The sequence below is a fragment of the Eretmochelys imbricata genome, chromosome 4 (assembly GCF_965152235.1).
Source record: "Eretmochelys imbricata isolate rEreImb1 chromosome 4, rEreImb1.hap1, whole genome shotgun sequence".
NCBI classification, from domain to species: Eukaryota; Metazoa; Chordata; order Testudines; family Cheloniidae; genus Eretmochelys; species Eretmochelys imbricata.
Genome location: NC_135575.1, coordinates 22,762,835 through 22,784,606, shown reverse-complemented (window position 1 = coordinate 22,784,606; position 21,772 = coordinate 22,762,835). Strand labels below are relative to the sequence as shown.

General features: G+C 43.6%; 1 protein-coding gene across 1 annotated transcript in view; it reads right to left on the bottom strand.

Annotated features, from left to right (window-relative positions):
* The window catches only part of PTPN13 (protein tyrosine phosphatase non-receptor type 13), a 146,429-nt gene that overhangs the window by 24,515 nt on the left and 100,142 nt on the right, over nt 1–21,772 (bottom strand). Inside the window, exons 20-33 of the mRNA XM_077814754.1 lie at nt 21,302–21,355; nt 17,616–17,705; nt 16,067–16,174; nt 15,123–15,254; nt 13,977–14,452; nt 12,697–12,822; nt 9,093–9,186; nt 8,107–8,192; nt 7,270–7,435; nt 5,759–5,973; nt 5,571–5,669; nt 3,731–4,095; nt 3,178–3,364; nt 637–795 (exon numbers count right to left, since the gene is read on the bottom strand). Of these exons, the coding sequence (XP_077670880.1) occupies nt 637–795; nt 3,178–3,364; nt 3,731–4,095; nt 5,571–5,669; nt 5,759–5,973; nt 7,270–7,435; nt 8,107–8,192; nt 9,093–9,186; nt 12,697–12,822; nt 13,977–14,452; nt 15,123–15,254; nt 16,067–16,174; nt 17,616–17,705; nt 21,302–21,355 (2,357 nt within the window). The remainder of the gene's footprint in view (nt 1–636; nt 796–3,177; nt 3,365–3,730; nt 4,096–5,570; nt 5,670–5,758; nt 5,974–7,269; nt 7,436–8,106; nt 8,193–9,092; nt 9,187–12,696; nt 12,823–13,976; nt 14,453–15,122; nt 15,255–16,066; nt 16,175–17,615; nt 17,706–21,301; nt 21,356–21,772) is intronic.

The following is a 21,772-nucleotide window of genomic DNA, read 5'->3' as shown; positions in this document are numbered from 1 at the left end:
TGCACGTGGAAGTCTTTGTAGGATGGGGGCCTAAGAATGTAATTAAGCACATTCTTGTTCCACGACACCTTATAATGTTAGCATTTGCTTCAGTGTATTAATAGACTTTTTTATGTTCTGTTTACTGGAAGGAAGACAAGAATTTTCACACAAGAAAATTTATCCAAGCTTACCTGAACAGTTCTTCTCTGAGACTAGATGATCATGATGGTCCCTTCTGACCTTAAAGTCCATGAGTATTTTGAAAGGAACCCCTAACTGTAACCTAAAAGATCGTATATACTGAGCCCAACCCTACCTATTATTTTGCTGTCTGGAAGAATTACACAGATGTTAACAGCAAAATACATTTAAGTGGACACAGATGTTAAGAGCAAAAGGTTTAGTGAACATTTGTCAGTCATGTTCCATGTGTTTTATTTTATACTTATATTTAAGTTGGTTCAACAACTGTTATATTATGAATTTCAATACATGCATTTAGTTGTCTGCTTCTCATCCACACATTTGACTCCGCACACTACAGGATCCAGAATTCTTATTTTTCTGGTCCAAGGTTAGTTTGTTTCCTCTCCATTATCACACAGATCCCTTAATCTTGAGTTGGGTTTCACTATGAAATTCTACTCATCTCACCTTGATAAGCCGGTCTCCTGGTCGTAGCCTCCCATCACTTTTGGCAGGATCCTGAACAACGTCATGAATGTAACAACCAATGTTATCATTGCCTTTGGTCACTGTAAAGCCCAGGCTTCCTTTTTCTGATTTAGTCATGGTAACATGGAGTTCCACTTCCTATGGGAAAAACAGTGTTTTAAATAAACAGTGGTCTAGAATGTGGATAAATAGTGTATCCTCTATGAAACGTAGGGTCATCTGAATGAGCTGCTTTGATTAAGATTATTTAAGACAACACACTTCATTAACCAATTTACTTAAATCAAATATAGGTCCTAATCCTGCAAACACATCTGTACTGAGGCTTATGTATTGAAATCAATGGGACTACTTATGTGCATAAAGTTAAGCATGGGCATAACGTCTTTTTTGCAGGATCAGGGCCATACTGAGTACATCAGGGATGGACAATCATTTTTGCGGGGTGGGGGGGGGGACTCCACGCATTTTGGTAAGTCGTCAAGGGCCACACATTTCTACTATATTAATGGAGGGGGTATGGGATCTGGGAGGGAGTTTGGGTGCAGGGGATTGGGGTACAGGAGGGGGTGTGAGGTGCAGACTCTGGCCAGGAGGCACTTACCACAGGTGGCTCCTGGCCAACGGCGCAGCAGGGCTCAAGCATGCAGCCTGCATGCCATGGCCCCACGCCGCTCCCAGAAGCGGCTGCGGCTGGCTGCTGCTGGCACGTCTCTGTGTGCCCCTTGGGGAGGAGGGAGGCAGTTGGTCTCCGTACGCTGCCCACACCCACAAGCACCACCCCCACAGCTCACATTGACTGGTTTCTGGGAGTGGCGTGGGGCCATGGCAGGCATGCAGCCTGCCTGAGAGTCCCACTGCGCCACGGGACTTTTAGCAACCCGGAGATCGCAAGGGGGCAGTCAAAGAGCCTGGTGGGCCGGACAGAAATGTTAGATGGGCTGTATTTTGCCCACCGCTGGAGTACATCAACTAGAATAAAGCTGGGCACGAGAGGTGAAGATGCTCTCCTACAAAAGGATAAAATGTCAGGCTTCCGTTACTAAACTGGAGTACTGTATTGTACATCTTGCTATTACACACATGCATGCCTTTTATATTATACATTTGTAATTTACATGCATTTTATGTTCTCTGTTTAGGATTGTGCTTTACTTGCACAGAAATTAACAGAACAAGAAGAAGAAGAAAGGATCAAAAGAAGAGATTAATAGTGTGAATTTAGCACTGATTTTTAACCCTAGAGAATTGCACTGATAGGCTTGTCTAAATGGTGCAGCAAAACGTGGAAAAGGAGTGTGATTTCTAAGGTGCACCAATGTTTTGTGCACCAACTGGCCCACGTGGACTCTGCTAGCACACAGTAAAAGTTCCCTACTGTCCGTTAACATAGTACTGTTTATGTGAATATGCACGAGGGAACTTCTGATGTGTGCTAGAGGGGTCCCAGCATGCTTTAGAAATCACTCTCCCCCCGCCCCCGGTAACATGCTTGTGTAGGATATCCCTTTGTAATGGACAGTGCTCTGGGTTGCAGAGAGAAAGACCTGTCTCTATTTTCAGCACTGTTTTTCACTCTGTGAATTGACAGGGAGCGAGAGATGGAGGTCTTTGTGCTGCACAATAGCGTGCTCTGGGATATGAGGCAGCGATGTCAGAAGGTTCTCAGAAAAGTTTGATGCATTGCCTCTGTGGCCAAAAGATGTGTATCTGGGGGACAGACAGATGTAAAAGCAGAGGAAATGAATCGGATTACAAGGGCTCCAACCAGTCCGAGGGTAACAATGGGGAAAAATATATTGACAAGTAAGAAACTTAGCTTCAGAACATCATCACTACATAAAAAGAAAAGGAGTACTTGTGGCACCTTAGAAACTAACAAATTTATTTGAGCATAAGCTTTCGTGAGCTACAGCTCACTTCATCGGATGCAATTTGTTAGTCTCTAAGGTGCCACAAGTACTCCTTTTCTTTTTGCGAATACAGACTAACATGGCTGCTACTCTGAAACCCGTCCCTACATAGTTACACACAGTGCCAAATCTTCAAAATATGGATTCAAACTGTACCTAAGAAATGTGTGCGCCCATCCATAATATCCACAGGGCAATGGAGCATTTAACTACCCAAATTGTATGTATGCACAGGCAGTTATACAATCTGCACAGTTTTAGAGTCTGATTTGAAAAAAAAAAACCCCTGTTTTTTATTTAAAAGAGTAAGTAAAACATTTGAATCTCTCAAGTGCCTCATCTATAACACATCTAGGGACACTGTCTTAACAATGATGCCATTACTATTGTCACAAATGGCCGGGCCACCTTCTATAAGTAGATTGTATAAGTACCTTTTGCAAAACACATCCTCAGTTAACTATACATTTAAATTAGGGTAATTGTTCTAAGTAAATATAAATAGGATGCATTTTGTTACGGTCAAAACCATGGCTAAATAAAACCCCAAGAGGCACAATCTTTAACACATTTATGGCACAGAGAGAGAGAGAGAGAAAGTAATTACTGGTTCATATTCATCAGCATGTTTCTCAAATTGGTTGAGCAGTGATGTTATTTTCTCTCTTTGTGGAACTAGCTCAGAGGTGGTACTGATGTAGGCATCATCCATTAAACCAGGAGTAGCAATCTCGGTAATAGTTCTACAACTTGGTATTGGTGGCAAGTCCAGTGGTAGAGGAGACGGAGGATTACTATGAGAAGACAGGGAAACAAGAGTTTGAATGGTTTATAATATTTGAGGCAGACTGTGTTGCTTACATGATTAGAACTCTGCAAAGACACCATGCTTCACTTCACAGGTATTCATGTGTGAACTTTGATATTTCTGCAAACATTTACAAACTTGATACAGGCGTCAAATTATACCATCCCTCACTGCCAAATCAACACAAGTCTTTGTCCCGATAAAATCTAGTCGTTTTCATACCAAAGTCTTGAATTTTTATTAGTAAGCCTTATCATCCATTTTTGCAGACAAATTCCACCCTTTTGACTGTTCCAGGCTTGCAAAATCTGAGTATTTATTTTTGCAAAATAAGTAATATTTACAATCATACCTGTCCTCAAACTCTGGCTTGCTGGGAGTCTCATGAGCAGAGTAGTAGATGGTACGAATTGCTTCTTCCTGGCTACAAGGATTTTCATACTGAGTGTGTGCTGGAGCCATCATTTTGTCTAGAGTTTGGTACAGAGCAGAATTCCATCCAGGGCTTGCTATCTGTGTTGGGGTCACCACTACCTCTTCTTCACCACTCCCACTGCTGTCACTGTAGCTGTCTCTCCTAGAAGGGGATTTTAGTCGCTTCTTGCTCTTATCGGTCACTTCATTTTCATCTGAGCTGTCACCTTGATCTCCCTTTGACGCACCAGAAGTTTCTGTGCTAATGTCTGGAAATATTTGTTGTGGGGAATGTATGGGAGTCTGCAACAAATGTAGAAAGAATGAGGAGTACTTGTGGCACCTTAGACACTAAAAAATATATTTGAGCATAAGCTTTCGTGGGCTAAAGCCCACTTCATCAGATGCATGAAGTGGACATCTGTTAATCAACAAATGTGATGTTTAAGAAATCAGACTCTGGCTATAATGGTCATTTATTCATTTTAGGTTTGGCAGAAATGTGTAAAGAATGCAGAAATAATCAAACACGTTTAATCAAAGGTTAATTGTATTTACTTCAGAAGTCAGCACAGTGGACCAAACTCAGCCCTGGTATAAACTCCACAGAGTTCAGAGTGAATTTAACTTATTTTCAGTAACACAACACGTATGTAATTTTCAAACCTGTGTATCTAGGCAATTTCAAAAGCACTAATTAAAATGGGAGTTGCGGGTGCTCAGCTCTCTAAGAAACTGAAACTGCTGGGAGGCACTGAGAGGCAGATCCTCAGCTAGAATAGATGGTCAATGACAATTTACACCAGCTGAGGATCTGTCCCCGAAAGTTTAAACATTTGGCTCCAGTACCATTTCCCAAAAAACTGTGTAATCACACTCCCATAAACATGATGTACCAATCAATGATGAGTATGGAAGCTTTGACAGTTCCATTTATTCATCCCATGGGAAACCTGTAAGTTCACGTACTCACCCACCCCGAACACCATCAACCGCTTTTCGTTACTTTAATTTTCTCCTTTGTTCCTCTTGCCCTTTGTTCAGATTTGTATTGAGATGTCCACACACAGGATACAAATCTGTTTCTATTGTCATGTAAGAACAGTTTTTATCTGGTAAACAACAATAAAGTGACTTGATTTGAAGACTTCTTCCCAATAATTTTTTAAATTGTTCTTTATTACTGAAAGCTACTCTACTAATGTGGACTCCTCCATCATGGAGTTCCGATTTTTTTCTGCTGCAGTATATACAGTCTAGTTTCCATCGACACTAAAATATTCTAAAATGGCATTGTGCTCTTTGGACTGATTTGATAGAGCCCTTTTACAAATCCTCTTTGGGATCATGTATTTTAACTCAGAAAACAGGGCTGAGTTTTTTCCAGCTTGATGTACAGCAAAACTAAATTATAAATACTTGTTGTTATTTAATGGCAGTTTCATGACTAATTCACCACACATCTCACCGAAAATGTAACCCTCGGTGAAGCCAACTTAAAACTAACAATCAACATTTCCAAGGAAAGTGTAGTTATAGTATTTTAAGCCATTTAGGAGCCTTTTTAATAAAAGAATGTACTATTGTAAATGTACAAGAGCCTTGTATTTTTTCTTATTTTTATGTAATAGGCTGTGTTTCTATCTTGTGGCTTAACACAGCAAACACATTGGTATGATCCTGTATTCCCCTGCCACCTCTCTTCATTTTTCATTTACACGTGCAACCAATGTATTCTGAATAAGCAAAACTTAATGATCATATGCCATAGGCCTTACCAACAGAGAAGGATCAATTTCTGGTAGTATACCAGGTGGTGGCCTGCAAAGGAGGAGAGAGACTTCTGGGGATGTTCCTCTGAGTGCTGAGATGACCTCCTATAGGTACAGTTGATTTTGTATTAGACACAGGTCCCACTTGCAAGATATCTACTACTGACAAGTAAGGCTATAGAGAGAACTCTAACCTGCTGGGATAGTCCTTTCAACGAAGCCCCATTCACTTTCAGGATGACATCCCCCACTTCAATCTGCCCACTTTCAGCTGCAGGCTGCCCAGGGAACAGCTTTTTAACCCTCACTATGCTTGAGCCCAATTGCTCCAGAGTAAGGTTGTCTTCACGACAAAAACTGAACCCCAGGCCCGAGCTGTTCTTCAGCAACTTTACCTCAAATGTGTTATCTGGAAAATAAACAGAAATAATAGACTACTCTCTTTTCCTACAGTACCCTCTCCATGAAGGCTGCTTATTCAGCAATAACAATCAGACTGCATCCCACCAACGATCACACTAATGGTTTGGGGTAGGGGGTTACCGTGTGTAACAGTTTTGTAAGGAATCCCTGTGTATGATCGGTTTAGACAAAACATGCCATAATTATTCATGGTTTCTTTCCCTGCTGTTCTTCTCTTGGAAATGTCCACACTGCTGTATGTTATCCCCAAAACAGTAGTACCTGGGAGAAGCTCAGAGGACATTCAGGAAGGATGTAAGGGCATTATGCTGTAGAAATAATTGAGAAGTATAGAGGAGGAGGAACATTCTGGAGGTTGGCCATAATTAAGACTACGATTTAATGACAGATATTTTTAGTAAAAGTCATGGACAGGTCACAGGCAAGAAATAAAAAATCATGGGCCCGGTGACCTGTCCATGACTTATACCATAAATACCCCTAATTAAATCTTGGGGTGGGGGTGCAGTGGCGGAGAGGGGAGCCCTGGGGGGGCCCGCGGCACCAGCTGCTGCAGGGGAGAGGAAGCCCCAGGGGGCCTGCTGCCGTGGGGGAGCCCTGGGGTACCAGTGGCTGCTCAGGCCACTGGGGGCCAGCCACTGATCTGGCTGCTCTGGGACCGCTGCTGAGAGTCGCTGAGCTATGGTTGCTCCTGCTGCCCCCGGGACCGCTGCTCAGGCAGTCCCCAGGGCCAGCCGCATCAGCTGCTGCTTGGCGCCTCCAGAGCAGTGGCTGGGGCTGCTCCTGCAGCACTGGTATGACTGGCTGCAGGGCCGCCCAAGTGGCTGGCTGTGGAACCGCTCCAGCAGTGGCCGGTGTGGCTATCCCTAGGGCCGCCTGAGCAAGATTCAATCAGGGCCCAGGGCCCACTGGCTGCTTCATAAGTCACGGAGGTCACAGGAAGTCATGGAATCTGTGTTAAACACGGAGCCCTAGCCATGATCTATTACAGGAAGTAATGCCCTTCGTTTCAAAGGTGACCACTATAAATAGGTTAAGGAATGGTAAGGGAAGAAACTATTTAAAAAGCTGCTAAAATAAATGACTGAGACACCATTACAGGAAATATTCAAAAAGCATTTAACAACATGAAAGAGAATCTGTGTTGTACACAATGCTTGGACGTGGTCACTGCCAGCCCTAACTTCCGTGATTCTTTTCACTGAAGGGTCATCTGGCTGTGAGAAAATGGAAGGTTTTGGGGACGCTCTAAAGCTCAGATAATTTTTCTCCATGACCTGACCTTCAGTGACAAAGCTGTAGTCTTTGGTATTTGTCATTTTTCTCTCTGGTTTGTTCTGGGGCTCACTTTGTCCCGCCTCATTTGGAGGCGTGCACTGTGGTGTAATGGGAGCATGAACTTTGTTGGCCACTGGAAGCTGCCCCTTCTCCAGCAACAGATGCACTACCTACACAAATACAACATATTCAAATTAGTTAGCACAAGCCACAAAAATACCACATTTTGCTGTACAGGGTCTAGTCTAACCTGTTCTGGGTAACTAAATTACACAGCCATAAATTGTACAGATTCATAAAAAAATCCCCCATAAATCACTGTAAGTAGCTCATTAGTTTGTTAGGAACGGCAAATGGCAACAACATCGACAACAATAGAGAAACAAAGCCACAAGATATCAACCAGACAGCATTTAAAGTAAATTCAGATCCCCCCGCCCCAATATTATGAGGCGTGAGGGACAATTAAAAAATGCCACTGACTACATTCTTCATACATGGGTCCTGCATCAAGGGAATCTGGAGGAAAAGACAGTTTACAATATGTACTGGTGGCATTTTACTATTCCAGAGATTTAATATTTGTACATGCACTTCCATGCATGATTAGCTAAGGGCCAAATTCTGATATTTGAAGCAGCTGCCTTATGCCATGAATAGTGACATTCACTGAAATGGCACCACATTGGAGCGCGGTGCTACTCAACATGATTAAGTGTATCAGGAAGTGGTCCTAAGCAAGAAAGTGCACAGTGGAGAGCTACCGTTGTCAGTTTTGTCTACTGCATTTTTACTCATGATAAGTTTATTTACCTAAGACAGGAGAAGAATATTATATTACCTGGCCAGTGTTTCTCAGTGTTTCCACAGCTTGTTTATGGGTAGCACCTTCCAAACTAATCCCATTGACAGAGAGCACACGATCACCTAGAAACAAACAATGCATGATTTAGAAGAAGGAAGAATGTAATAAAAAATTAATTCATATAGAACACGCTTATAATCCATGCAACAGTGATCTGTTCATTTTTCAATGAACAAGGGCAGTGACTCGGGCAATTCCCCATGCACTGAGAGTAGAATAGGGCTTTTTGTATCAGAAGTGTTCTGTAACTGAATTCCAACCCCAAAATCTAGGACCATTTTAATGCTCAAAGCAATGCTTCACTGAGAAATCTGGGGAGAAATACAATAACCCCTCATCTAACTGTGGGACTCCACTTCACAAAGAAGACTAACTTAAAAACAAAGACTGTCAGAGCTATTACAAGGATTTTCTGTACTGAGATACTTAGCATGTCAAGCGAGGAGGTCACTAATTGCACAAAGCCTCTTTCTCCTCTCTCTGGGCATAACCAGAGCAATTTGCTCCATTAAAGTGGAACGCATTAGAACAAAACACTGACTAAAAAATATTTTGTAATTTTTTTTCTCCAGTATGGCTTCCATAGTTTCTTCAGATACTGCAATAGTCCCACACTTTGTCTTCCTTTCTTATCTCCTCATTGCACAGCTCTGTCAAATTTATAAACTTAGCACTTATTAATCCTTTAAATGGTCAGAGTGCTTTACAAATTAACCCTTACACCACCCATGTGAGGGAGAGACTAAGGTGACGCGCTACAGAAAAACCTCAGAGAGGTAGGTAGTTTCCCATTGACAATATAGACCCATAAAGAAATTACAAGTAACCAAAGCCAGGCAGTCGGTAGACCTCTGGAGTTCTTAGGTCCTAGACCATGATGTCTCTCCAAAGCCTACATAAAGTCATCTGGATTTCATTCTACTGCTATTTAAGAAAACTTGTGGAAAGAGCAAAGTATATACCTTTCTGAAGTCTACCATCAGCCTCAGCTGCTCCCTTAGGAATAACGGCCTTCACATAAATGCCACCATGTCTTACACTGGTGTTTATGCCACCCTAAATGGAGAATAAATAGGTAAAATGCAAACCTTTAAAACCTTAAACAGAAGATCTTAGATCAAGAAAGGTAAACAATCCTTAAGAAACTCAGGAAGCACTCAAGCCATCAGCATGTAAAATCAGCAGCCAACTTATTGTAAATAAAATATTTTGAGATCCATGCAAATCATAACCAGTTGGGGTGGATGTGTGTGTGTGGGTGGTGGGGTGTGAGTGGGGTGGGGGTTAAAACTATGAGGCTCAAATGCAAACCTTTCCAGTAAAACAAGCGTCCTTCAAGCAGAACTATGAAAGCACTAGAATCTGCATATATGAGTGTGGAAAAGCTAAGTGTTGTTTGTGCGCAACATGCATCAGCTGCCAAAATAAAAGATGCATACATGCAATATCCTAGTTTTGTCCACCCTCATTAAAGTAATGTGAAACTAAACGGTATTCTTCTCTCTCAGGTTACAGAAAGCTGTCTTGAAAGCAAAATATATTGAGCTAGGAGGTGCCATAAAGATTTGGGTTGAAGGTCTGCTTAGGTTTCAGACACTCAACCTACTTATTTAATGCATATAGCCATCACCACACAGTTCAGTGTTATTTCAGGGATTCCCCCAAACTTTTAAAGGAGGAGAAGGAGGAGCTAGCCCACAAATGATCTCCATGTGTTCCCCAAAGATCCAATTGTTTTAATATTACTTCCGAGTAAGCTAAAGGTTGACAGTAGATTTTAGAACAGTGCAAGGATACAGGTGGAGGCAGAAAATGATAAAGTGAGATATGGCGACCACTTGTTAGTCCTTGCACTGGTGACCATTGGCAGCATCGACAAAGTCACTGGAATAGCAGGATTGCTGCATGTCAACAGCTAAGTCGTCATTATACTACTGCATAATTTCACCTTCATTCATCTGTCATAGTGAATCTGGCTCCAAATCAATAAGTGATAATTACTACAATTTCTTTAGATTTAGAGCATGTTTTCATTTACAATTCATAGGCAAAGTTTACAATATGTAACTGAGCCATAATCCAGACTATGGACCAAAGAATCTGTAGTAAAGATTTCCCCCCACCCTCAACTCAACCTTACAGTCCTTTATCTAATTCTCCTGCCAGGGGCCGCTTGTAGTTAGAAACTACTAGGTATTGCCTTCAGCTGTTTAAGATATTTAAGAAGAGTGCATTACCTATAGCTAAGGCTACATTTTAGTCACGGGTATTTTTAGTAAAAGTCATGGACAGATCGCAGGCAGTAAACAAAAATTCACGGCTGTCACCTGTCCTTGACTTGTACTATATATCCCTGACTAAAACTTGGGTGCTCGGGGGGGGGGGGGGAGCAGCCCAGGGGTGCCGCAGGTGCTCTGGGGGGGCAGCCCGGGGGGTGGGTCAGGACCCCAACTCGTGCTGGGGGGGGCAAAGTGGGCTGGAAGGCTCCCTACCAGCTCCTGGAAGTGGCAGACATACCCCTGCAGCCCCTAGGCGGAGGTGTGACCGGGGGGCTCCGCACTCTGTCCCCTGCCCTGAGGGCCTGCTCTGCAGCTCCCACTGGCTGGGAACCACGGCCAATGGGAGCTGTGGGGGAGGCCCCTGTGGGCGGAGGCAGCACGCGAAGCCATCTGGCCGTGCCTCTGCCTAGAAACCAGACACGCCGGACACTCCCAGGGAGCCCCCCAGAGGTAAGTGCCGCCCAAAGCCTTCGCCCCCTCCTGCACACCAACCCACTGCCTCAACCCTGAGAGCCCTCCCACACCCCAATTCCTGCTGCTGATGGGAGGGAGGGGTGAGGTGGCCCGAGACTGCCCCAGCAGCTGCTGGTGCGGCTGGCCCAGGGGCCGCTTGAGCTGCTCAGGTGGCCCTGCACTGGCTATGACTTCCGTGACCTATAGTTACTGTTTGTGGGTATAGCACACCCACCCAATTTCTGATCTGAAAACATTAGAAATTGCTCCAGTGATGGCTAAAAAGTGCATAAAAGATTGCATTAGGGATGTAAAAAGGAAACAGCTTTATTCTGCTGTCCTCATCTTCAAAGTAACATGCATTAAAATCTGCTAGACTTGAAAGAAGGTGTCCGGATCTATGATCTATTTAGAAAATGCCTGCATCTGTAATACAGTAAATAGCCACTGAAATTGCCTCCCTTTTGAACTCTATTTAATATCTGCTCACTACTACCAGCGTGCTACTGTTGACATTCAAATTGTTTTCAGAATTGGGAGGTGAATCAGTTAGACTAATCCTTGAAAGTTAAATTGTCTAAGAACCAAAAGGTGTTTTTGACACCTACAGAAACACAAATGGAATGTTGGTGATATAATGATATATTATTCACCATGCCTTTAAAGCAACATTGTCAAGTAGGTTAGGCCTAAAATTTGAGCCAGTTTACAAACATTATAATCGGGTGTGAAGCTTTTAAATTAAAAATAGATATATATCTCCATAACATAAGAACGGCCACACTGGGTTAGACCAAAGGTCCATCTAGCCCAGTATCCTGTCTTCCAACAGTGGCCAGTGCCAGGTACCCCAAAGGGAATGAACAGATCAAGTGATCCACCCCCTGTCATTCCCAGCTTCCGGCAAATCTCCTTATCGACTTGCTAGAAGGATGACAAAAAATAACAACCAGCCACTCCTTACCCAGACAAAAATGTTTTGTGCTCTTCTGCTTCTCAGCCAGCAGAGGGAGAACATAGAACAAGTGACAAAGCCTTACTCTGAAACCTTTAGAGAGACTGATGCTGCTGGTGAACAAGTCAGTAAAACAAAAATAATGCTGGACCAAATCTGGCCCAATTTAACTCCATTGGCTTCAATGGTGTTATGCTAGGGATGAATTTGGCCCCTTACTGTCAACCTATTAACAAAAGCTACTTGACTTCACCTTCAAGGCCCTTCACTGTCCATCATCTCTCATTCAGTATTGGAAGATTGACTCCTGACTCCAATCAACCCATTATGCCAGTCTCCACCGCCCGCTCGTTAAATGCTCAAATGAGCACTTTTGTGCCTCCTTTGTGCCTGTGTATCTTCCTTACAACTCTCCTTTACTGTGATGCCTACCTGACAACTGCTCGGCTGCTAGTGCACTAAGACCACTGTCTATCATACAGATCTAGACTGTCTCATTTTTTCCCACTGTACTCCCGCATCTGTCAGTATACGTCTGGTGTCTTGTGTCTTACACTTGAATTGTAAGCTTTTTGGAGTCTTTTGATTCTGTGTTTGTATAGCACATAGCATAATGAGGTCCTGATCCATGACTAGGGCTGCTAGGCAGTATGGTAGTGCAAGTAATTAAAAATAAATAAATAAATAAATAGGGAGATGACAAGAAAAGAGATATGGAAATAATTAATATTTTCCAGCTTCAGGGAGATGGAAGTATCTGTAAGCAGGTACTGGACAGTGTCCTTTTAAAATACCTTGCTTCCCTGTAAATTAGCAATTGAACAGGTTGCTGGGAGTGGAGAAGAAGAGAAAACATCTAAAAACCTTGTCAAACAGTACCGTGACACTTATTCCCAAGCCGCTATCTTTTTTGGCTAGTTCGACCTCAAAGATATCTCCAGGTTTAAGAGGTGCTGCAGAAAGCTTTTTAGAATTCATTTTGTTTGCTGTATTCACTGAGGAAGACTCCTTTACAAAAAAACAAAAAAACAAAAACAGAAAAAAAAGACAAAAAGAAATAATGATTCCCTGTTAGAGCAGAAGTTAATTATTAGTTCCCACTGTGCGTTTACGGGTGAGACAGAGCAGAAAGGGGTTAATTGAGAGCACTGGTTAATAAAATGGGGTTCAGATTCTTTCCTACTGTAAATGCATTTATTGTACTTGAATGTTCTTAATCCCGGGATGAACTTGGTCCATATTGGCTAACTGTTTTTATAGACCAGTACACTTGTATGAGCTGGTCTTTAAAATGAAGGAATCATTGTACCAGGAACTCAGTGAGGCAGATCCTCTGATGGGGTAAACGGGTGTAGCTCCACTGACCTCAAAGGACATTTCTATCAACTGAGATCAGGGCCATTACCTTTAGGAGTGAATGTAGAATGTCCTCAGTCAGTTTACTTTTAGACAGGCAGAGCATCAGATCTCCTCTGCTCACTGGATGAATGGAGAACAAATACATTTTCCTTTTTTTTCCCTCAGACCCTACCCAGGACGACTTGTTTTGCTACGAGCTGACCCGTTCATCCCAGATAGTATCACTGCTTTTCCCTAATGCAGGTAAAACTCAATTTACCTGGTCTGTAAAGAAACTGATACCTGTGAATATGGTCATTTGCTACGATCACCTTGGCCAAATGATGCCTTTGGATGAGCATGCAGATTTTCTATTGCAATCAGTGAGACTCCTACATACACATCCAAGGGCAGAATTTGGCCCCTTTAAGGCTCAAAGAAGAGTTATGCTGGGGTTAAGCAAGAAGGCTCCCACTAGAGTAAATTGTATTCAGGCAGCTAAAGCCCTAATAACCTCTTTGAAATTTTGGGAGTACTTTTTTTTCCAGGTAATTTGAAAAAACCTCGAATGGGTTAGAAAGATACATTTTAAATCGTGGTCTGTTTATTCAGTTCCCTTATTTGCCATACATTTGAAGCACCAAAGGGAGTTAGCATTAGAAAATCTGTACTTCAACTTCAGTACCAAATGCGTTAGCAGTTAGCAGTGGAAGCTGCAGATTGTCCCTCCCTCCATCTGCTCCCTTCCCCTCAAGCACTACATTAACAATCTACAGCAGACTAGTCAGCCACGTATATGAAATTGTTTGAAAGCGTTCAACAGAAGTGGACTGTGCCTTTTTAGCTGCCTGTTGCTCCTGACTGCTAGAGTAAGTTGCTTCATCCATGTCAGAATCCCCTCGGTCAGAATAATCCACGGTTTCCACTACCCCAGGCCTTTTCGCTTTTGCCTGGATGCCGTCCGCAGAGTTCCTTTTTTTCTCATTAGTTTTGGAAAGGGCAGACTGAGAATCACTGCAGTGCTGCAAACCCTGCTGGGCTCTGTCACCAGTGTGGTTGCCAAAGAAGCCATTTGTTTGGCTCTGAGACAGGCTGGCACTTTCAGTCCTGGAATCTTGGGAGCTCAGGCTTCTGTCCCGTTTGCCCACAGACAATCCAGATGAACTCCCCGAGATGGGCCTCTGGTGACCTTGGGATCTGCTGTGTTCCTCTGAAGATGATTCTGCCTCATTGTCCTGCATTGACGAAGGCCTCCTTAAATAACCCTTTGTTCCATTGGCAAGATTTATAGATGACACTGAAAGATCAAAATCCAACAATTAACAAGTTACATTTACTCTGCTACAAATACAGAAATCATGATTACTCAGGTTAACACAAATGACAATCTCCAATCTTATCAACGAAGCAAGGACATACACTAGTTGCACACAAAATTTACAGTGATACATTTCTTATATAATCCAGTATTGGAGCATGGACTCAAACTCAGAGATTTATAGTAACAATTTAAACCTTCAGACTATTTCTACACTATTCCGCAGCGTGGACTACAGGGGGTGTGAACTGAAGAGTGTACCAAAATGTTGCACTCTAACTGCCGCGTGTGGATGCTGCTGTTGTGAACTAAAAGGTACCCAGTTCATGTTCACATAGTCCTCTATTAAACAGGACTATGTTAACGTGAGCTAGTTACCTTTTAGTTCATGACAGCAGCGTCTACACGGTGCAATTAGATCGCAACATTCTGGTGAGCTCTGCAATTCACACCCCTCGTAGTCCACACTGCGGTGCAGTATAGACAAGCCCTTAGAAAAGCTAAATCAGGCATTTGGTTCTTCAGAAGGTCATTAAAAGTCCATCATGAGAGGTCTTAGGGTGCGTGGGTGGAAATCAATCTCTCCTATAATGAAAGGTAAAGGAAAAAACAAAATTTGTAATATAAATTTAAGGATGTTTTAAAATACCATTGGAAAGTTTGTCCTTGGGCTGAGAGATGACAAGTGTCACATCTTCAGGAGCAGTCTCCAGAATTTCTAATGCTGCATGATGGCTGACACCCTCTAAGCTCACGCTGTTCACTGATATTAGACGGTCTCCTGCACAAAAAGATTTGTTCAGATACAAACAATCCAGAATTTATGTTTCCAGACTTTAATGAGGTAGCAAGGTTATATCTGTGTGCAAAGCTCTATGCTCATTTTCATCCTCAGTAGTTGAAACTGAACATCAAAATATTTGGCCAATAAAATTAAAGGAACACTGTCAAATTGAAGCCTAGACAAGTTTTTAAAATGAGTTTAAAGTAACTTCAGCTCCTAAACACCTGTCTTTGTCTCCCTGACAATTTTGGTGGGATTACAGCTACATTGTTCTCTAATTTATAAACATTTCTACATTCCTTATTGCTGTGTGAAACACAAACAAATAAAAAGGGAAACTGAGTAGTGAAACAGTGAAATTGATTATCCATAGTGCTGTCAAATGCACAAAGTAAATACGGTGAAAAAGTTGAGATTAGGTAAACACAATTTTAGGAGTGACTTGTGACAACAATAAATTAAATTTTTTCAGATAGAAGTGTGGTTTTGTGCTGTTTAAAACTGAAATAAAGTAGCCATCAAATAGTGAAGTCAAACATCATAATTTCTTTACATGAATTATAATAATTTTCAGACTACTTAGGACTTCTACAGAACATTTCATTTCATAGTGCGTAATGATAATCAATCATTAATACTTCTGAAGTAATTATCAACATGTACGCTCCATGGAGAAATAGAGACAGACATTTAAGGGGCAACCTCCCACAGCCAGAGATGGAGTCAGTTAGAGACAGGACTAGAACGAAGGAGTTTCTGGCCCCCAGTCCTTCGTCTGGAGCACATCTTTCTCTAATCATATAATTTACCTGGTTTTAAGGACCCATCCAAGTCAGCTGGCCCTCCAGGAATTACTGAATGAATAAAAATTCCCAGATCAAGTTTTCCAGTCTTCTCCCCACCAACGATCTGAAATCCTATTTAAAAACAAACACATGCACACAATGATGTCAACCATTCATTCATTCTTTACAAGTTTATATTTTGCCATTTGATACAAAAGATGTATTACTCTAGCAGTTTTTAAGATCACACATATGTAAAAGTGACCTGCAAAAGGAAAAGACTGCTGTCTTCTCCATTTTTTTTTTCCATTTCTATGTTGCATGAAGAAGGCTTAAAAGGTTTATTTCAATAATATTTTCTTTTCTGCTTGATTTTTACCTAAGAAATTCAGACCTTGCCTAACTGGCTTTCCTGAAAGTCTCTAGGGATGACTGGAAAACCTGGAGGACTGTACATCAGAGATATGAAGGAAGTCTAAATTAATTCATTGAGCACGTTTGAGATTTTTTTATCGATTTAGAAGGTTTGGGCCTGCTTGTTTTGTTAATGTTCAGACATTTGAGTTCAATGAACAAGACTTAGAGTAAATCTCTCTTGATTAAAGATGTAACACTCTGGCCTGCTAGTTAAGGCTGACAACCCTCATCTAAGACCTGCAACGTGTCTCTCCAGGTAAACCTGGGAAGACCACACTTGATTTTCTTCTTCTTTATTTTCAAGTCCCCCCCAGCTGCCTCACACACACACTTCTCCCACGTCTTAAGGTTATCTTTAAGAGATTTGTTGCAATCTACGAGTTTAAGGCTCAAATATAAATAACGTTTCTTCTTGGTATTTTCCCCATTTGGAATTACACAGTGGTGATACACTGAATCTACAGAGCAACTGTCAAAAGGCCACCTCAGAGGACATCACAAAGGTGGGCCAGATATAAAATTACTCTCATTTTTCATATGGGGACAATTTGCCCAGGATCACAAGGCAATCAGTAGCAGAGCAGGGACTATAATCCACTTCTTTTGTGTCTCGTTCCTCTGCTTTAAACCATGAATTAATGTTCCCTCTCTGATGAAATTGTGTGTTATATAGCAGAGGAAAGCAGTAAAAGTAGTTCATAATGGCTTTGTCATGTTTTTTTTTAAATCTCACAGCTGTCCATGTTACCTGGACACAGACACAAACCTGACAGCCCCCTTTTAGAGCAATTTAAACGAGAATAATTTGGAATGGCATTGAGATTTCTTTCAGCAGGTTACTGGCTTACAAAACTAATGATGAAATTTTACTGATACGGAGCTTTTCAAAGGGATGTACAGATCATTATCTGCATTTGACAGACAAGAAAACTCAGACAGACTTGGCAAGGATCATTCATCAGAGCCAGGAATAGACTCTGTGTCCCCAAATTCTGAGTCTGAGATCTTTCCACTGACCTATGCTGCCTTCCCCCAACCACGTTTCCTCAGTGTGTGTGCATGTGCATATTATATATATATATATAAAAAGTAGAAATAGTCTATTTCACTTGTGTCCTCCATACAGTTACCGGATCACAAGGCTTTAGCAACTTACCTAAGCCATGTTTTTCATCTTTTTTCAGATTCACCAAGGTGATCTCCCTTTCTGGCAAGGACACTATAAACAAGGCAGAGCATTGAGTGTCTATTGAAAAGTCATCATGTGATAATAAAACATATTGACTGGACATCTGCAAAGTGATGTGCCTTTTATGTTCATTTTTATATCACTCTGTTTACAGGACTTGTAACTCCAAAGGGCACTATCGAGTCTGACAGGTCTAAACATGGACCTGCCTCAGCGCAAGGGGCTGGACTTGATGACTTCTCGAGGTCCCTTTCAGCCCTACATTTCTATGATTCTATTACCTACTCCTCTGCCCACTTTACAGATGAATTAAAATACCATTCAATTCTCTCTTTTTTAAACCAAACAAAAGGACTCTTCTTCCTTCCTCCGTGTAAAAAGCAGTCTTTAGGATATACTGTTTGGGGCCACAATCTTGCAAGCTCTCTGATTTTGCAACATATTGGTCCCATTCAGCAAAGCACTAAAGCATGTGCTTAAGTGTTTCACTGAATAGGGAAAGACTTAAGCACATGCATAAAGTTAAGCCTAGGTTAAGCACTTTACAGAATCAGAGCTATTGAATTCAATGCGGGACTATGTGGGACTGGTGTGCCGGAAGAGGCTCTAAGTTTCTTAACTCCAGCACATCTGCAAATTTCTTTCTTTGCATTTGCTGTAGTTTGATAAGTTAAGTTGTTTTAATCTTACAAGCTTTGAATGCCCTCAAATTTTATCCATGTCATTCTTAAAGGGACCCTGTCAACTTGAAATAGGCCCCAACATTTAGATTCTGAAATATAGTGCTTTTGGGGGGAAAAACCCTGTTCCAATACAAAATGCTGTTTTCCAGATTTTTTTTTTAAATGAGTTCCTGTACTTGTGCACAGGGTCACCTAGAGAAGTGCTCCCTTGCCTGCTTACACAGCAGGCCGCAGGACAGAAGAAGAGCTGCTATAGCACAGTCTCCCTCAACGTGACAAAGAGCAGCTGCAGGCCACTATAAGCCTCCTTGACAGAGAGTAACATGAGCCATTTCCCCTGGTCCTATACCACTCCATGATTCACCATGAGACACAGATCAGGAGTGGGGGGAGCTCTTACACTGGGACATCTTCCAGGGAGACAACTCTACCTCCTCCTTGAAACAGGACAAGCCCCCTACCACGATAGGAGTGAGGAAAGAGGAACCGCCCCCAGATGAGAGTGGAAGGAGAGAAGAGCAAGCACGTGCCAGAAGTGACGCTTCCCAAAGACAGGAGGGATGTAGAAGGAACAGCCAGTGCCCTCAGTGTAAGTGACTGCTGAGGGGTAGTTGGCGCGTACCACACATCATGTTGGTGTTATGTTTAGTGCTGGCGGCTAAATATTTGGCAAGTGCTGTGTGTGTGGTGATGTGCAATATGTTGTGTTGCGTCATGGCTGTATTTTTGGGAGGGGGGAGACTGGTCAGGGATTGGCTGGAGAAGAAATCACACTAGTGTCTGGGGGTGTTGTTTGGAAGGTGGATGGTAAGGGATTGGCCGGATGGGATAGGGTAAGGTCAAAACACACAGTAGTATGGTGCAAATCAAACAAAACCAAGGAACAACTAAGTTACATTATACAACTGAAATGCATTTACTCATATTGGCATCACTAGTTCGGAGGCTGGGATTGGGACAGATGCTATCACCACAATCTGGCCCTACAGATTGCATAGGGGCTTTTAGAGCACAGTATCAGCTCTGCGAGGTCCAGGGGTGGCAGGTTTGTCGAAATTTTGGTGGTGCCCATCCAAACTCTGCCCACCCAAACTCCGCCCTGCACCTACCTATGGCTCTGGGAGGGAGTTTGGGTGGGGGGAGAAGGTCTGGGGTGCAGGCCCTGGGCTAGAGCAGGGGATTGGGGTGCAGGCTCTGGGAGGGAGTTTGAGTGCAAAAGGGGTGAGAGGTTGGGCTCTGGGAGGAAGTTTGGGTGGGGGAGGGGGTCTGGGGTGCAGGCTCTGGGATGGAGTTTGGATGCTGGGTGCAGGCTCCAGGCTGGGGCAGGGAGTGGAGGTGCAGGAGGGAGTGAGGGGTGCAGGCTCCAGGCTGGGGCAGGTGTGCATGAGGGGGTAAGGGGTGCAGGCTCTGGGCTGGGGGTGGCGCTGGAGGAGGGGGTGAGGGGTGCAGGCTCTGGAAGGGAGTTTGGAGGCCGGGGCAGAGGGAGGGGATGCAGGCTCCGGGAGGGAGTTTGGGGGTATGGAGGGGTGAGGACTGTAGGGTGTGGCTGAGGATCAGGGGTTTGGGAGGGGTCTCAGGGCTAGGGCAGAGAGTTTGGGTGAGGGCTGGTGGGTGGGGCTGGGGGGTTCATGATGCAGGAGGGGGCCCAGACCTGGGGCAGAGAGTTAGGGTGCCAGGGGATGAGGGGCTGAGGTCAGGGATGAGGGGTTTGGGGTGTGGAAGGGGCTCAGGACTAGGGCAGTGGGTTGGCATGCAGAGGGGTGAGGGCTCTGGCTGGGGGTGCAGGGGCTGGGGTGGGGCTGGGGATGAGGAGGTTGGGGTGCAGGCAGGCTGTCCCGGGGGGGTTGGGGCCAGAGAGGAGGACTCCCCCCAGCCCTCCCCCCGCTGGCAGCACACTCACCCCCATCACGGTCACTGCATGTGCTCCCAGGGCCCCTCTCAGGTCCCCTCGCCTACGCTCTGGGGGGGGGCTGGAGGGGGGCTGCCATCACATGTGCGCCTCCTCCGCTACGGCTGCCCCTCACTGGGGGGATGAGGGGCGGGGCTGCCCCTTGCCCAGCAGGGGCAGGAGCGGTGACTGTGGGCGGGGGGCCCTGCATTGGTGGAGGGTCCTGCCGGAAAACGTAAGGGCACAAGGTGGAAGGGCAGGGTAAGGGCAGCCTGCCCTGCCACTAGTGGATGGGTGGCACTAGGACCCTGCAGCGGCAGCTGATGCCTGCTGGGAGCCGGCGGAGCAGAGGCAGCCTGGAGCTGCAGGGACGCTCTGGGGCCTGGGGCAGCGAGTGGGAGCAGCAAGTGGGGGCTGGGAGACGCTTGGGGGAGGGGTGTGTGTGTGTGGGGGGGGGGGGCGGGGGCAGGCAGGGCCGGGGGAGAGACCAGGCCCCAAACATTGTTGGAGCTGGGCCCCCGGGCTCTGAATATTGCTGGAGCCTGGGCACCACGGACCCGTACAACGTGCTGCCCCTGGCAAGGTCACCGTGCTGGTGCATGTTAACTAGGAAGTATCAGGACATGACAACCAACTGCCTTGGGAAACATATGAAAACAAGTCACCACTGGAGAAGGTCAAAAGAAACCAACAAAAAAAACCAAACACACCCAAACACACCACAATTTGAAAAGAAACTTCACTTTCAGTTTTTAAGGTGTTACTAGCAGCGTACCAAAGGGAAAAAATGACTCCTAAAGAGCATGATTTTTAAAGTGACAGCATCCCTACAAATCTCAAACAACACAGGCTGCTGACTGACTATATTTAGCTGTGACCCTTTTGGAAAATCTCTCAAGAAAGTGAGTCAACATCAGCTGTTAGAAGTTAAATTTAAAAAAGTAAAGGGCACCCATCCCATTATCTGAAGACAGTGTCCGATAAGATGACAAAAGGGAGCAAGTGACAACGGTAGTCAAGAGGGCAGTAAAAGCATAAAGCACGTGTTTAAATATCATGAAGAGATTTTATTAGAACCCTACCATTTTCTTTCAGTGGCGCTGATGGAGGATTTCCAGAACTATTCATGCTAATACCTGGAATGTAAATGCAACTATTAGAGATTTAACTAACAATATTTCAATCTTCTTAATAAAACTAAAGTACTTCTTGGAAATGTCTATATACAGCGTATGCAAAAGTTGATCCATGATATTGCGTTACTTATTCATACTGAACATGGGTAAAGCCAGAGATTTTGATTTAGCAAAATCAAATTATAGGTGCATCTCGGTCCTGTTCCAAAGTTCAGAGTGGCAGTGGGTTGGATAAAAGGAGGAATCAGTAAAGAACTGAGGGTCTCTGAGGCTATTCTCAACTTCATATAAAAATTTAACATTAAAAAAATCTTATCAATAAAAATAAAGTCAAAGGCTAAAACTACTAACATCATACAATGTATACGCACAACTAATTAATGTACACTAGACACAAGAAAATTCCTTTCTTTGTGG